The sequence below is a fragment of the Exserohilum turcica genome, assembly GCF_000359705.1.
Source record: "Exserohilum turcica Et28A unplaced genomic scaffold SETTUscaffold_9, whole genome shotgun sequence".
Taxonomy (NCBI): Eukaryota; Fungi; Ascomycota; class Dothideomycetes; order Pleosporales; family Pleosporaceae; genus Exserohilum; species Exserohilum turcicum.
The window spans coordinates 306,939-318,408 of NW_007360310.1; the positions used below are offsets into that span (position 1 = coordinate 306,939).

Below are 11,470 nucleotides of genomic sequence, written 5' to 3' on the forward strand. Positions count from 1 at the left end.
GCCAGCGAGCGAGCTATACTACCTGCATGCTACCCTTCGCCACCACCGCCGCACCACTGCTTGCGACTGCACACTGCTATACTGCTGGTACCATACAGAAGCACTTTATTACTATATACTGCTGCTACTACGACTACTACTACTACTACTACTACTATACACACACACACTACCTACTACCTCTGCCTGCGACGACGCCCCAGAGGAGAGCGCCCACCGCACCACGTACACACCGACGATAAGACATAAACCGCCGCCAATGACTTGGAAAGGAGAGGCCTGGTGTTCCTAGTGAGATCCATGATTCATGGCCGAAATGCCTTCGCCGGAGACTTCCACTTGGCCTGCACACGCCCCGTCTCCATGCCGCTCGTCTACTCGATGCTGATCTTGCGTGGCTGGGGAGCCTGCGCCTTGGGGACCACGATGCTGAGGATGCCGTTCTTGAGGCTAGCCTTGACGGCATCCTGATCGACGCGGGCCGGGAAGGCAAAGGAGCGGTGGAATTCGCCAACCGAGCGCTCGCTGACCCAGTACTTGGCCTTGGACTCGTCGTGCTTGGCCACCCCCTTCTCTTGCGACTGCTTAGCGACCTTGTTGTTGGACTCGGCGGGGTCGTCCTCGACCTTGGGCTGGTGGTGGCCAATCTTCTTCTGCTCAGAGTGCTCGCCGTTCTCGATGAAGCCCTGTGGGCGCTGGCCCTCCTCGCGGACGTGCTCGTGCCGGCCCGAGATGGTCAGCGTGTTGTTGTCTGTCCACTCGATGTTGATGTCCTTCTGCTCCACCCCGGGGAGCTCGCCCTGCAGTTCGTAGCCCTCCTTGGTCTCCTTGACGTCGAACTTGGGAGTGAAAGACCGGACGCTCTCAAACTGGCGGTCGAGGTTGCGGAATGCCTGGCGGTCGTATTCGTCGAACAGGCGGAACATGGGCGCAAATTCCTGAGTGAACCTTGGGAACAGAGACATGGTTGCTGGAGTGTGCGAAAAGTGCCGGACGCTTGTGCTTGTAGGCTTGGTGATGCGGTTGACTTGTCGTGGGATTCGTGAGATTGTTGAGCGCAGTGATTGCATAAGACTTTTTGGTGATTGTTGTTGTTGTTGTGATGCTGGGCCACTGCAGCTGGCTCAAGGGCTATATATACCCAGGATGCGCATCTCTCGAAACATGGCGACTGCCCTCCGCACACTGTTGTCCCGTCGAGCGCGATGCTGCGCGAAGGCTCGGAGACGGTGCGGGCCGGTTCTAGAGCTTTCGAGCCTGGTGTTTGCCGTCATCCGCACGTAACTGCATCACACCACATGGGAATATCTGGCAATTGCGCTTCTTGGGGAGGGGAAATGCCATGTTGCGTGTCGTGTCAACCCCGCTCGCAGTAACAACGCGCATCCGCTGGAAACTTCCAACGCTCAGCCCAGATCACGTGATCGAATTCAGCCAACATTCGCGCGCCACGGAGGCAAAGTGGATGCGATTTCTGTCCAGCCCGGTATCACCAGACTCCCAAAGCAGTGCCGGTTGCGTGACGATCGTCTTGGGCGATGCACGAGTCTTTCGATGTTTGCGTGTCGTGCGCGTCCAGAAACCATGGCAGCACGCACATTGCTTAGCCAGGCCACCCAGCGTCAACTTTCTTCTTGCTACCCACTACCTGTGGATATCCCGGATGCCTGGCTCTGACCAAGATTCCAGCTGGTTCCTTCCGCGGCGCAGCAGGTACTCAATGGTCCCAAAGTCTTTCTTGCCAACCTCTCGGTGCTTGTGGAACTGAGACCTAGCAGTCACCACCCGTCAGCAGCATGCTAAATCCCCATCAGCAGATGGTGTCGCACCTTGCAAAGTCACGGAAATTCGATTGCGATTCCTGGGGCCGTGTCAGCAAGGTGCAAGGCGAAAAAAACTGCGACCGACATACGGCTGGTTTCTTCCTCACGGCTCGCAAGCACTGCCGATAGAGTGCCAGTACGTCTTTCTGGAGCCCAGTTAACCTTGCCATGATGCCGTAGATTGGGGATTGTGACGGTCAGGCGAGAGAGCAATTGGCGTTGAGCCTCCAAGCTTGCACAGAATGAACTGGATCCTTTGCCGCCAGGTCATGTCTCTAGTCCTGAAACGGTTAGCGCGACACGATCTTGACAGCAGTATCCATGATGCAATCATCGTGAACTGCGACGTCGCGTCAGTGTAGCAAGAGTACAACAATTGTTTGAGCCTTCATGCCTCATCTCCGATGCATAGTCAGTGACTGCTTCATGCGAGCACGTGATCTACATTGTGTTATGCTGATAAACTCTTGATATATTCCATGATGATCACAAAAAAAACACCTCTCATATGTCTAACAATGCAAAGATAAACCAGTATCTGAAAATCACTCAACCCATTGATTCCCCTAGTGCACTGCAATCTAGTGGGAACAATGCTCAACGCCTTTGACCGGATGAAACGACTAGTTCCTTCAACGACCTCAACGTCGGGATACTGTTTAGCAACCATAGTGTGATCCGTACAGAGAAATTTGCCTCCCAAATCAAATACTCGGCGCCTTGGATTAGGCGCCCAGCTTGACCTTGATGTCGTGTGGCCACACAAACCATTGCTTGTGCAGATCCCACTCTTGATTCGCGTCCTCAAGCTCAATCTACTCAGTTGTCAGCATAATCCCCAAGAGCAGCCATCTGCCAAGTATCAACCTACCTGGTACTTTCCAAAGACGGTCGCAACAACCTTGTACACTTCGACAAGCGCAAGTGGCTTGCCAACGCAAACTCGGTTTCCGCCACCAAACGACATATCGGCATCTTTCATCTTCCTGATGCGAGCATCGTAGGTAGCTTCGTCTTCATTCTCGCCACACATCCAGCGTTCTGGGCGGAACTCGTGTGGCTTTTCTCCATAGATATCCTCCTTGTAGTGAATGACCCACGGGTTCACGCCAACAATGGTGCCAGGCGGCAGGGTCGTTCCATTAGACAAGGTGAGGCCTGTAGAAGGCACGACGCGTTCGAACAACTGGCCAACAACAGGGTGCATGCGGAGGCCTTCTTTGATGCAAGCGTCAAGGTAGGTCAGTTTTTCAATGCTGCTGTAAGGCGTGGGGTAAGATAGACAGGCAGAGCGAAGTTCTTCGACCAGGCGCGCCTTGCTGGCAGGAGACTTCAGAATGTGATAGAATATAGCTTTGATCACAATGGCAAGAGTATCGGCTCCACCAAGGACCTATGGAAAGACATGATTAGTATCAGTGTTGGTCTAATAGAGACGCCAGACGCTAGTGGCGTTCTCTTTGCAATACGGCTGTCGATTACTCACATTAATGATCATGTACCCAATGACTTCGTTATCGGTAACAGCATCAGGATTCTCCTTCTTTGCCTCGAGGAAGCCGTTGAGAAAGTCATTCTTGCCATTTCCAAGTTCGGGGTTCTGCATGCGCTCCATAAAGCGCTCGACAGAGAAACCAGCAGCGACAGAAAAGTCGTCAAACTTGTAGAGGGCACGGGGCCACTTTGGGTTCTTACCGAGCCATTTGTCTAGAGCAGGGATTTGGCCGACCTGGTGGAGATTAGCATTTACTCCAAACTGTCGTGTGGCTTGCGACGAGTTGCAAAGCACGCATGTCTACGTACCACGGAGAAATAGCGCATCACCCGTTCCGCAGTGCCTAGCCTGGAGGTTCACGGGTCGGGTTAGTATATGCAATCACGTGCGTTTCGAGTTAGAAGGATGAAAGCCACTCACATGTCACCAATATCCTTGCCTTGGTCCATGAACCCGATACGCTGGCTCCAAGTCATGTCACCGAGAAAATCCCACGCGAAAAAGGAAATCCAGTCAGCGATGTCGCATGTCTTGCCACTATTGGCACCCTGGATGAAACGCGATTCGAGCTGAGCACACAGGGTACGGAGGTCGTTGTCCATGATGCTTTCGATTTGAAGTGCGTTTTGAAGACTGTAGAGCTTTTGGACAGGCCTGACAGCTTTTGAGTGAAACTCATTGCTGCGTGTGCTGAAGATGTTTGGGATAAGGTGGCCATCTTGAAGAGCATCGTTGACGGACCACGGGGCTGTTAGCATGTCACCTGTTTATCAATACAATTGTCTCTGTCTTACGTAGTAGTCGCTCTTTTTTCAAAGTTAGCAGTTGTCTACCTCGAGTGTTTCAGTGCATCGTTAGCTTGCCTTTACGAATGTTCCTCGGGTGTTGTAGATGGTCTTGATCAGACTCGCATCGGCGATGCTGACGACATTGGGGCCCAGACGAACAATGTCACCATGCTCTTCATGAAGCTTCCGCTGCGTCTCAATGTGAGTCTGCCCATAGTGGTTGAAAAAACGCCAGATGTTGGAGAACTTGGCCAAGAAGGGGCCGGGAATGCTCTTGAGCGGGGATTGGAGATAAGCGAAAACGTATTGGGTAATGAGAAAGACTACCCCAAGGCCGAGGGCCTTTACCAACAGCCCGGTTAGTCCCATGGTTACACGACGGTGCTGACCTGCAGTGTGACTCGAGTTGTGGAGGGGGATGAAACAAAGGGCCCAGGGCAGCAGAAGAGACACGAAGGAAATGGCGACTCTAGAAGAATGGGCTGTTCCCACCATGTATGTGTATGCACCCAAATTGGCCTGAGGGGTGATAGGTGATAATCCCGGCTAACATGCCGTCGCCATCGTATGGCGTTTTGGCGTTTTGGCGTCTCGCCATTCCAGGAGTGGTGTACCACTGTAAGAGGTGAACTCTGCCGCGCTCGCTTTAGAGCTTGCATTACTCCACTCCATGGCCGTTGGCCGTCTGATGATTGGACATGTCAGGGGGAGACATTTCGGGGAGACACTCCTCTTACGACGCTCTGGGCATGATGGGGCGAGTCGAAATGGGCGCGGGTTATACAACCTACCGATAATTTGTTATTTGACCTACCGATAAGCCCGCTAAGCCAGAGTCAGGCATGGCGCGCTTGGCTAAAACATTAGTGGTATTCTTTGTAAGTTACAGTAATATAGCTACTATGTTAATAGAAATAGAGTAATGCTGCGATAGAGAGATAGAAATAGTGGTGGTAGAAAGTGAAGCTGGAGAACTAGCTATACTGCTCGTTTTTTGGTGTTCTATATAGGCTCCAAAACTGGCTCGAATACGGGCTCCCATATGGGCTCGAATATGGGCTCCAAAACGGGCTCGAATATGGGCTCCAAGACTGGCTCGAATATGGGCTCCCATATGGGCTCCAATATGGGCTCCAATATGGGCTCCAAAACGGGCTCCCATATAGGCTCCGAAACTGGCTTCCATATAGGCTCAAGAAGATGCTCGTAGGCCTATACGCACCAGTCACTATGTAAGAAGAGAAGAAAGTATTAAATTCACCTTCTTAGGGTATAGCTGTAAGCGCTAAGACATTTTATTACAGTACTAACTATATACAGTTGGATTTTACAACGCTAATGCATACCCCTGCTTAGCGTGCTTATCAGTAGGTCAAGTAACAAATTATCGGTAGGTTGTATAACCGCCGCCGTCGAAATGGGGCGAGTGCCTGCTGCTACCAGGGGGACCCATGGGGGCGACGCTGCTGCGTCTGCCGTCCGTGGGGACGGATAGGTACGTAGTACTCGTAGATCGCATGCCGACAACATGGCATGCCATGGAGAGGTACGTATATGTATATCTTAATATCCACCAAGGCGGACAGGCCCTGGAGAGTGATGCGGCGACATGGCTCGTCTTTCTGCATTTGGCGTTGGTTGGGACTCAGCGCTGCCAGAAGCAACGTGTGGATAAGTAGGCGACAGCTGGCCCCTGGTCGTGTCGGCTTAAAAGCGGCCCCAGTGGATGATAGCGCGTCAGTACAACGGCCCGAGGCGGACGGGGCCTTCCTAGGCTTACTGGACCTATTACCTACAGTACTTTTTGCCAAATGTCGGCGGCGCCCAATCCGCGGGCTAGAAGAAATAAATGACCGATGTCTTATAGCACGGTATGCATTACTCCCTCTCGGTCCCGCGAATCGAGCCGTTCCCCTGACATGTCGAGTTTTTCGCATCGCTCCACGAGTTCTCGCGGCACAGATACTGGGCCGAGTGGGTAAGGGGAGCGTGGGAGGGGCGGGATGCGAAATACGATAACAGGAATGTCTTCCCTTGCAGGGCAGGATTCCAGCAGCCGCAAGTCCTCTTCCGTGTGACATTCCAGTGGCGTTACAAATGAGGATGACGGATGGAATCCCTGGGGGCTTGCATCCTTTTCTCGTGCGTCGTTCCTTTCTTTTTCTTTTTCTCTTTTGCTTTGGCTCCTTTGCACAGATTGGGGCCAGAGGTGGCGGTGAACGCAAGGCAGCGCACCCCCGTATGCAGTTGACAGTGTGTAATTATTCGGAGCGATGCTCGACGGAACGGCGCTGTTTCATGGGCGCCGTCAGAAAGAGGGCCACGGGGATCCGGCCGTGGCAGACGGCACGGGACATGTCGGACGGGGGGGGGTTAACGAGCGGGGGCGCGCTTGGACTTGGGCGGCATGCTTCACAAGACAACCCACGCGTGCCGTCGGTAATAGATAATACTGTACATAATAGACGTGCGAGGATGATGCCGTGACCTTGGCTGGGTGGGAGGGGATGCCAGGCGGATTGGCCGGGGCTACAGCAACGACATCCGGCGCTAAGTAGAGGCCAGTCAGGCGCCGCATCCCCTTCACTGCCGCAACAAGACTGCGCCCAAAAAAGCTACCCACACGTCGGGCCAGTTGATCGCTCGCACACGCACACACACACGTTAGGCTAAGCCTGGCATCCACGGCCGTTGCCTGGTTGGAAGAATCATGCAGCAAGACTCGAGCCACCGCGTCACGGAGCTCCCCCCAAGCGCGTCAAGGGGAATAGTGCCGAAAAGAAAAAGCACACTTTGCAGGCCCTGGCAATGTCTCGGGGCCACGCGATTTGTCTCGCTTGCATGGCAGGCACTCCTTTTGATCTGTGATGGTGGTTACGAGGCTCCAGTGATCTTCCAGGACTCTCCGAGACGTTTGCAACTGTATTTTTCTTCTTCAGCATGGGGGCATTTGTCGGGTCGCCATGAGACATAGATACGGCGACGCACTCCAGCCCTTTGCAGCGCGGTCAGGATATTCTTATTACTTGCTGAGTCTTGAGCTCGGGAGTCTCTTCGCCTCGTTCCACTCCCTCCTCCACGCACAGCCCCGATCCTAAAAGTCGTGCTTACGCCGGTTTCTCACCCATTCCAAGACTTATTTCCTTGTATTAAGTCGTCGGCCTACGCAAAAGTGCCTCAGTGGGGATCGATAAGACAAACCTAAATCTCGTTTCTTGCTCCCGCCGGCAGAACCGTTGGTGGAACGGCCAGCCACCACCATGGGCAAACCATCCGACTTTGCAGACATACTCAATGGAGTCATGTGGTTCCAGGTCTTTTTCGCCACCCTCTTCATCGCCCTGCGACTCTACACACGACAATTCGTCGTGAGGAATTTCGGGTGGGACGATGTGTTGATGTTGGTCAATCTGGTAGGCTCACTGCAGTCACTTCACGTCTTCGCGCACAAAGGCAGTCTTCGCTATCCATTGCGTGAGACTGCCGATGCCTAGCAATGCCATTTGCTGATTTGCATAGGCTACTTTTATTGGCTTTGTGGCCTGCATATCCGTTGGGATCCAATACGGCGTTGGGAAAAAGACGGCTGAGATCATACGTCTCGATCTGAACTACTCAAAGGCCATCATGTGGGAAGCGATTGGCCAGGGCATCTGCATCATGGGAATCGCCGCCTCCAAGGGCTCTGTGGCGCTCTTTCTGCTGCGCATCGTTGTCAAGACATGGCATGTGGCCATCCTCTGGTTTTGCATCGCGACCACTACTATACTCTGCATCATCACGACGACGCTGCTGTACACCCAGTGTGTACCAGCGGCATTCCTATGGGACCGTACAATCAAAGGGGGCTATTGTTGGCTCAACTTCACTCGAGTTGGTCTGACCATGGGCGCATGGTCCGCGTCTATGGACTTTGTCCTTGCTATTCTTCGTAAGTGACCAACCTGCCCATCACACGTATGGACCCTAACGACCCTTATCAGCCTGGCATGTTCTTATGAGCCTCAATATGAAGAGGAAGGAAAAAATCACCATCGCCGCGGGTCTTTCACTCGGAATCTTTGCGGGCGCATGCTCTGTTGTCCGTACTATTGAGCTGCAGTCCCTGAGCTCAGCCGATAACTATGTCTACGACACCGCCAGCATGCTTCTGTGGTCTTCTTCCGAAGTCTGCATGACCATTGTCTGCGCCTGCATCCCCGTCCTCCGTCCACTTTATGTCCGCGTCAAATACGGTTCGCGTGGCGAGTCATCCAACAAGGACTCTTATCATCTCAAGGAATACTCAAAGTCGAAGACCAGCCGTGGAGGCAACAGCTCACATGCCAACAAGATATACATGGGTCCTGGCGAGAGCGTGCTCCAAACCACTGTGCGGATGGGCAGCGACACGGCGAGTGAGGAGACGATCCTGCGAAACTGCAACGAGTCGAGAGGAAATGCAGGTACATCGTTGGATTACGGCCCGGGCCACAAAGAGGCCAAGGATATTCATGTTACCACGACGGTAACTTCGAGGGACGACTATGTATGAACCAAGGAACCTTCACGACCCTTGATGGCACGCTTTCACGACACCGCTTTCCTCCGTATATATAATTTCTTATACATAAATGTAAATAGAATAAACACCCGTGTTGTATACTTTCCATGAAGACTCTCGTCTTGGTGCGCCTGTTCACGAGGGTAACGTCACTCGCCTCACATTCACAGTCTGCTCTATTTTCAACACTTGGCCCTGCAGCGTGCAGAACGTAGGCACAAATCCTTGTACCAATAGGTAATCTAACGTATTGATCGGTGTGTCAGGCGCATATGTTGGTGCCGAAAATAAGACCGCGTATCACACGAGCACGAATGCCGTAAGTGGTCCTGCTGCCCCCCTGTGCCTGTGTGAACTATACCAACTTGGCGGGTTGTTGGGTTGAAGTGATCAGCAAGGTTGGGAAAAAAGTGTATCGCGATCGTGCCGTAGATCGTGTTATGTACGTACATATTGCGTGCGTAAGTACAGCAAAAAGGTTGTTTTTTCCCGCCTCCCCGCCGCGGCCACCAAACCTGAGCTTTCTCCACACATCCAGTTTCACGCAAAGGGCAAAAAAGCACTCTTGACGCAGTTCTCGGAATCCCACCGTGCCCTGATAAGTAAAGCTGCCGGCGACCATGTTTCTTTTTCAAAGACCCTTTTCGGACAGCAAGCTGTGAGGAGAACATTGGCATCGCCGCTCTAAGCGCATCTAGAACGCGGCTCCGCATTTCGGGCCCGCGATCATCGCAGGTGCTACCCCTACGAACACCTACCCTGGTTTCTCTTCTTTTTTGCCCGCGGAGGCAAGTGAGGTGGACATGTCCAACGGCGATCACAAAAGCAGCTTCGAATATCGTACGATCACATGTGCTAATGAAGGCGATCGCTATACATAGGCGAGAAACCCCCTCAGGAGAGCTGCGAAAGAAATAAACACAGCAGAAGCGAGGCGTGTGTAACGGGAACAGCGATCAACTAACGAGATGAACTTACAAATCTTTCTACACGAGCACGAGTGTTGGACAGCCAACAAAAGCAACGTAATCGGCCTGGTGGGGTTGCATACGGAGAGTCGCTGGAAGAAAAAGCATAGGACGGCGTCAGCCACGTGCAGCCATGTGTTACATCTTCTCCCACGCCTCGAGAAACTTCTTTCAAAGCCACGGAAATGCCAAGATGACTGTGGCTACCTTAGTCTGCATGCCGAAGCGAGCAGTGTATATTCTTCTGTCCCCCCTATATCCTTTTTCAGTTTGCCGTTCCGAGACTACACATGTGCTCCTTCATGCGGTCCCACTTTCTCACCTGCACCTTCTTTTGCGTGTTTTGTACATGGATCAATTCGATAGTGTGTGGGTAGCTGTTAAGTGGATATGAAGTTTGCAGATACGCGGGGGATTCTGTATATCCTGCATACCAATATATGCAGTATTTGACACAGAAGGCAGATGTATTTTTGGAAACGGACGAAAACTTGCACCCAAGAAATGGCAAAATACTACCGAAGTGGTTTGATTTTAGTCGAAATCTAGTGTTACAGCTCTCATTCCTACCGAAGCATGCAACCTCTATTCTAGACTTAAGGCGGATGTTATGAGCGATTTTGTAGAGGTACTGCTACTCGACATGGACCGGCCATGAAGAACGCTCGTCTAGAAGTAAAGCTTCATTAACGTGAAGGCATAACTGAGATACGGAGTTTCATTATCACTAAGTGCTCAATACTCTAGATAAAGACTATAAACCCCCACCCACCCCCGCGAACCGCCATCAGATACTGTGTTCCACTAGTAAGCTGCGCACCCCACCTAACTTGACGCGACTCTCTACGCGATAGCTCTACAACAACATAAGATAATAGAATACAATCTTGTACATAGCTAGTCTATTACTGTCTACATTAAGTCCTAGTGTGTCCTTGGATATGGCACTTTGTACACGTTGGTGGTGCGCGCTAACGTCCCTAAGTAGCCTGAGCTTGTTCTACCTCCGCGACCACCCTTTCTGCCTCTATAGCGAGCTGCTGGCCTTGCTAGGCCTGTAGCGCTCCTCCACGAGCTATATATTGACGTCGCTAGTCTCTCCTACGTCGCTGGCGCTGACTAGCTGTACGAAGCTTCCTATTCTCCTCTGCGAGTATAGTCGCTAAGTTCATCGCAAGCTGACAACCTTTGACAAGCTGGCGTATAGCTTGGCTTGTTGGGCTCTGCGAACGGCGGTGAAGGAGGTCCTTTACGTGTTGAGCCTGCTTTTCAAGCTGCGCTATCGTACGCGGTGTCTCTGCGGTCCATGCGACGTTGTTGTCTGCTGTTGTCCCTGGTGGAGACGGCGTACGGACGACAGTGAGCGACGATAGGACGCGTTCTAGACAGGGAGGGATAAGCCCTGTCGCCTGGAAGCCTGCCTAGATGTTCTGCTGCGTAAGTACTGCTGGCCGGATCCGTGTATAGGCGGTAAGGAAGTCTATCTTGTCAATATGGTAGACGCCTTGGCGAGCTAGCTCCTGGATCTCGTGACCGTACGCTCGCTTGAGCGGGGAAAAGCAGCCCACATCAAGTGGCTGGAGCAGGTGGGAGGTATGGGCTGGCATACAGAGAGTGATGATCTTGTTCTCTGTGCAGTACTGGTCGAACTCAGGCGTGGCGTGGCTGCTATGGCCATCTAGGATAAGAAGCCGGTAGACTCCATGCGTACGAGGCGCTGTATATCTATTAAAGTGCTTTACCCACTCTACGCCGAGCTCATCTGTCGTCCAGCCGTTGTCTGATACAGCGAGCACCCAGTCTATAGGGATGTGGTGGTACCAGCTAGCCTGGTGCTGCTTACCAGACAGGAT

The 11,470-nt window shown here is 52.5% G+C and overlaps 5 protein-coding genes across 5 annotated transcripts; 2 read left to right on the forward strand and 3 right to left on the reverse strand.

Annotated features, from left to right (window-relative positions):
* Positions 1 to 374: 374 nt before the first annotated feature.
* SETTUDRAFT_99782 (uncharacterized protein) lies at positions 375 to 965 on the reverse strand (the record flags this gene model as incomplete). The annotated part of the gene is made up of 1 exon (XM_008033186.1): positions 375 to 965. One exon carries the CDS (start codon positions 963 to 965, stop codon positions 375 to 377), a length of 591 nt encoding a protein of 196 aa, XP_008031377.1.
* Positions 966 to 1,644: 679 nt separating this feature from the next.
* Positions 1,645 to 1,993, reverse strand: SETTUDRAFT_100909 (uncharacterized protein; the record flags this gene model as incomplete). The annotated part of the gene is made up of 3 exons (XM_008033187.1): positions 1,645 to 1,771; positions 1,830 to 1,861; positions 1,913 to 1,993. The coding sequence occupies 3 exons, from the start codon at positions 1,991 to 1,993 to the stop codon at positions 1,645 to 1,647; spliced, it is 240 nt and encodes a 79-aa protein (XP_008031378.1).
* A 555-nt stretch (positions 1,994 to 2,548) lies between these two features.
* On the reverse strand, positions 2,549 to 4,475 carry SETTUDRAFT_100442 (uncharacterized protein; the record flags this gene model as incomplete). Its single annotated transcript, XM_008033188.1, has 7 exons — positions 2,549 to 2,638; positions 2,695 to 3,216; positions 3,310 to 3,552; positions 3,627 to 3,666; positions 3,739 to 4,066; positions 4,113 to 4,122; positions 4,188 to 4,475. The coding sequence occupies 7 exons, from the start codon at positions 4,473 to 4,475 to the stop codon at positions 2,549 to 2,551; spliced, it is 1,521 nt and encodes a 506-aa protein (XP_008031379.1).
* A 2,785-nt stretch (positions 4,476 to 7,260) lies between these two features.
* Positions 7,261 to 8,643, forward strand: SETTUDRAFT_166204 (uncharacterized protein; the record flags this gene model as incomplete). Its single annotated transcript, XM_008033189.1, has 3 exons — positions 7,261 to 7,519; positions 7,626 to 8,037; positions 8,090 to 8,643. Exons 1-3 carry the CDS (start codon positions 7,367 to 7,369, stop codon positions 8,638 to 8,640), a joined length of 1,116 nt encoding a protein of 371 aa, XP_008031380.1. The 5' UTR covers positions 7,261 to 7,366.
* Positions 8,644 to 9,631: 988 nt separating this feature from the next.
* SETTUDRAFT_166205 (uncharacterized protein) lies at positions 9,632 to 10,126 on the forward strand. The gene has a single exon (XM_008033190.1). It carries the CDS (start codon positions 9,811 to 9,813, stop codon positions 10,009 to 10,011), a length of 201 nt encoding a protein of 66 aa, XP_008031381.1. The 5' UTR covers positions 9,632 to 9,810; the 3' UTR covers positions 10,012 to 10,126.
* Positions 10,127 to 11,470: the final 1,344 nt, after the last annotated feature.

Bases quoted from the DNA above. Each gene is read 5' to 3' on its own strand.
- SETTUDRAFT_166205 (XM_008033190.1), top strand. From the start codon at position 9,811: ATGACTGTGGCTACCTTAGTCTGCATGCCGAAGCGAGCAGTGTATATT.